Source organism: Triticum dicoccoides, chromosome 5B (assembly GCF_002162155.2).
Source record: "Triticum dicoccoides isolate Atlit2015 ecotype Zavitan chromosome 5B, WEW_v2.0, whole genome shotgun sequence".
NCBI classification, from domain to species: Eukaryota; Viridiplantae; Streptophyta; class Magnoliopsida; order Poales; family Poaceae; genus Triticum; species Triticum dicoccoides.
The window spans coordinates 342,658,116-342,662,854 of NC_041389.1; the positions used below are offsets into that span (position 1 = coordinate 342,658,116).

The window sequence follows — 4,739 nt, forward strand, 5'->3', positions numbered from 1 at the left end:
TTTTAGGTTTGTCTTAAATCAAACTTCTTTACATCTGAGCAAGGTTTTAGAAAATGTGCCGACATCTACAACATCAAATTAGCTTATTTAGTGTCATTAACCTATATTTTCATCATGTACTGTATATTTAATGGTGTAGAGCATTTTTTTATAAAGTTAGTCAAACTAAAGAAGTTTGACTTAGTACAAACCCAGAAATCCCAAATATTTTGGAACGGGACAAGTATCGATGTAACAGCACTCCACTTGAAGATCGATCATTAATTCGATCTTCATTCCTTGTTATTTTATACACACGTTTTGCTTACAAAAGAGAGGGAACCACAAGTACCGAAATTTACACATTTTGGGTGGGTGCGGTGAAGAAGTGCACTGACCACACTAGTAACGCTGACACACTCACTGAAGGACACACACACGCGCTCGCTCAGGAACAGTACGGCAGACCGGTAATTACAGGAGCAACGATCAGCACAAACGATGGTCGATGAACGACAGGATTCCATCCATTCCATTCCATGGCTGATTGAGTTTACTAGTCGCGGCTCTTGAAGGGGATGGCCCTGATCACCACCACGTGGTAGATGGCCGCCAGCGCCGCGCCGGTGAACGGGCCCACCCAGAAGATCCACTGCATGTCCAAAACCATGATCATCAAGCTTAATTCCTCGGAAGCATGAATAATTAGTCTCTAACTAGTCCTAGATTTGCTAATTAATTGATTCTTCTTACGTGGTCGTCCCACGACTGCTTCTTGTTGTAGATGATGGCGGCGCCGAGGGAGCGCGCCGGGTTGATGCCGGTGCCGGTGATGGGGATCGTCGCCAGGTGCACCAGGAACACCGCGAACCCGATCGGCAGCGGCGCCAAGATCTGCACCAAATCCGTCCATCCATACACACATCAGTTAATTTGGTCATCATCCACGAAATGATATATTCCACGCGCTAGTTAGAGAGGACGGTGTACTTACGGGGACGTGGGAGTCTCTGGCGCTGCGCTTGGCGTCGGTGGCGGAGAAGACGGTGTACACGAGCACAAAGGTCCCCACGATCTCCGCCCCCAGGCCGTCCCCCTTGGTGTACCCCGGCGCCACCGAGTTGGCGCCGCCGCCGTTGCCCATGTACAGCGTGGTCTGGAACCCCTTCACCACCCCGGCGCCGCAGATGGCCCCCAGGCACTGCATCACCATGTAGAACACGGCCCGGGTGAGCGACAGCTTCCTGGCCAAGAACAGCCCGAAGGTGACGGCGGGGTTGATGTGGCCGCCGGAGATGCCGGCGGTGCAGTAGACGAGCACGAAGATCATGCCGCCGAAGCTCCAGGCGATGCCCTGGATGCCCACGGTGCCGCACTTGGAGCCGGAGGGGTTGCCCACCACGCCCATCACCGTGAGCACGCTGATGTACAGGAACAGGAAGGTGGCCAGGAACTCGGCGATCCCCGCGCGGTAGAAGGACCACGACGTCAGCTCCTCCGCCTCGAACAGCGGCGCCGGCGGCGGCTCCTTGTAGTCCTTGTCGTCCGCGCCGCCGCCCTGCGCCGCCGTCCCGATCGGCTGCCGCTCCGAGTACCGGTTGGCGCCCAGCCGCACGTCCTCCTCCTTGCCCTCCATTGCCGCTGCTTGAGTTCAGCTGCTTAGCTTGTTAGGCAGAGGAGATGATGATGGATGGGTGTGCGAGAGAGAGATGAGGAAAGGGAGTGGCTTTCGAGTGCTTCTTATAGCGGGGGTCAATCATGGTCGCTCTGCATTGTGTGTGTGGTGACAATGTGCTTATTTTGCCTTTGCTGCCACTTGTTCATTAGTGGATGATGATAGGGGGCGGGTTTGGTTTACTGATTAGTGGCCCAGTGATGGTACTTTATTAGTTCTATTAGTTGGTCTATGAAATTGTTGTGGCTTGTTTACTACTCTTGGTGTCTCATCTCACCTTCCATGTCATGGAGCGGCAGAGTCTGTGGTATCGAAAGGTTTCGTCGGCTGTTGTTAATTGCAGATACTTAGTATACTAGTTTAAGTCGGTGATAAGATACTATTGATCAGTGGGCTGAATTCATTTGTATAGGATTTTGCATTATGAGAGCAGAAAGTGGTGTCCTTTTTGTTCTAGCTAGTACTAGTTGCTAGACAGACACGGATAGGTAGTGCTTCCAAAAGGTTGCAACACAGGTTCTATGTTTTAATCTTATATATATTGGTCATTATCCGGGGGCGGGGACTAGAGGGATAATAATAATAACCAAAAACTTAAAATAAACATACATGCAACCATAGTCGATGTTTCGTCATAAGCCGAATGTAGCTTATGGGCAGCTCCGCTTAGAGCATCTTCAACAGGCGCGCAACGCGCCGCGCGCTAAAAATTAGTTTACCGCGCGCCGTTCGCCTGGTTTTACGCGGCCGTCAGCGCTGGCTCCAACAGCCGCGCTAAAATGCAGCGCGAGCGCGCCGCTCCAATAGCGCGTAAAAAATTGCAGCGCGCGTGACTTGCACAAACAACATATACATTTCAAATAGAAGCAAAAATGATCAAACTAACAAAATAAATCAACAATAAATAGTTTAATTTCGTTATTATTACAACCCAAACAAATAGTTTATCGTTCAGTACAATAAATACTGCAATAAACACAATAAATAGTCATGAACAATACAATGTCGAACGCAGAAATCATGCTCTTTGTCGTCCATGCCATGCCCACAACTCCTCAGTGAGATCCTTCTGAAGATCATTGTGCGTTGCGGGACGTCGAATGTCATGATAGGAGGCAACAAAACGGGCCATCCTTTCAGCCCTCCGTCGCACTCGCACGGGATGTCCCAAGAGCTCATACTGTGAGTAGTCTAAATCTTGACCACGCTCATTCTTGATGATCATGTTGTGCATGATCACACAAGCGTGCATGATGTACCAAAGCATTTTTTGATCCCAAAATCTAACCGGTGCTCTCACAATAGCAAATTGGGCTTGCAAAATCCCAAAAACTCTCTCCACATCTTTTCTAGCCGCCGTCTGAGCATTGTGGAAATCAAGATTTTTCTTACCTTCCGGCTTTTTCAATGGCTTCACGAAGGTTTGCCACTTTGGATAGATGCCATCCGCTAGATAATAGCCATAGTTATACGTACGGTCATTTGCTACAAACTGCACCGGTGGCAACTCACCATTTGCAACCTTATTCATCAGTGGTGACCGGTTGACAACATTGATGTCATTCAAAGATCCAAGCATTCCAAAGATTGCATGCCGAATCCAAGTCTCCTGATCGGCCACCGCTTCAAGGATTATAGTGGAACCTTTTTTTGGCCGTGGAATTGCCCATCCCATGCCTTTGGACAATTCTTCCAACTCCAATGCATGCAATCTATTGAGCCAAGCATGCCAGGAAAGCCGCGAGCTTTGTTCATCGTCAATAGCCTTGCGGCGCCTTCAGCATTGGGAGATCTCAAATACTCCTCGCCAAACACTTGCACAATTCCGACTGCAAAGCGCTTGACACATATGATGACTTGGCTCTCACCCATAGCCAAGTGATCATCAACTAGATCAGTCGGGATACCGTATGCCAACATACGCAAAGCGGCTGTAACCTTCTGAAAGGTGCTATGCCCGAGCTCTCCGGCGGCATTCCTCCTTTGCTGAAAAAACCGCTCATGCCTCGCTAGTTTCTCTGCACTGCGCCTGAACAAGTCGGTGCTCATCCTAAACCGGCGACGAAAATACGACTCCGGGTATATGGGATTCTCCACGAAATAGTGCCTCATCAATCTGCTATGGGCATCAATCCTATCTCTCCAAATTTTCTGCCGACCCATAACCGAACCACCGTGCTTCGGTTTATTGATATGCATAGCTAGGATCATTGCAAGATCCTCCTCCTCTTCCATATCAAATTCTTCTTCAGAAGAATCATACGACGAACTCATCTACTATGTTCAATACTATGCTACAAAAACTACAATCAACATGCACCAAATTCATGAAGTTTGAGCAATACATACCTTGTAGGCGTTTTGTCGAACACCTTGCGGGCGCCGAGCGGCAGCGAGCGCTGTTCGTCGGAGGACGGACGCGCGCGAGGGGCGGCGGGACTAGAGGGGGGGGGGAGAAGCTGCGGCGGCACGGGGATAGGCCGGGGAAGCGCCAGAACGGTCGCCGGGGGCATGGGCGGCGGCAGCGGTGACGCGGCTGAATGGGGTGTGGGAGTTGAGAGCGAGCGCGCGAGAGTCCAGCGCGCGGGAGCGGGCGTAGCAAATTAGCGGCGCGCGATTGCGTTTCGGCCAGCGCGCTGAACTACATATGTCGCGCGTGCTGTTTTTGCGCGCCCGCTAGAGCAACTGTACCAGTTGCGCGCGCGCTAAAACGTCCAATTTTGCGGCACGACGCTAGTTTGGCGCGGCTGTTGGAGATGCTCTTACAGCAGTGAAAGGCCAGCACCAATCCTATTGACGAAGCACAGCGTATATCTAAGCCAAGGGCCCACGCTTGGCTTATACCTATGATGTGCACGGCCTACATGATACTTGGCTTATACGGCGTACACATGTCATCTCCCAGATGACCACTGGCTGGATTGTAAGACGTTGAGTCAACACTTGGCCTACACCTATGTCGTGTGCGCCCTCTAGACACTCAACTTACTTTATGAAAATGTGGTGTCCTCTCATTGACCCTTGGATTAAATGAAAGCCAAGCGACACTCGACTTATTTTTCTGAGTAACATCTCGAGAGGGACA

At 50.4% G+C, this 4,739-nt stretch overlaps 1 protein-coding gene across 1 annotated transcript; it reads right to left on the minus strand.

The window, feature by feature from the left end:
- Nucleotides 1-224: 224 nt before the first annotated feature.
- LOC119308810 (aquaporin PIP1-5-like) lies at nucleotides 225-1,688 on the minus strand. Its single transcript, XM_037584966.1, has 3 exons — nucleotides 974-1,688; nucleotides 733-873; nucleotides 225-631 (listed from the first exon to the last, which is right to left on the minus strand). Exons 1-3 carry the CDS (start codon nucleotides 1,613-1,615, stop codon nucleotides 536-538), a joined length of 879 nt encoding a protein of 292 aa, XP_037440863.1. The 5' UTR covers nucleotides 1,616-1,688; the 3' UTR covers nucleotides 225-535.
- Between the last annotated feature and the right edge of the window lie 3,051 nt (nucleotides 1,689-4,739).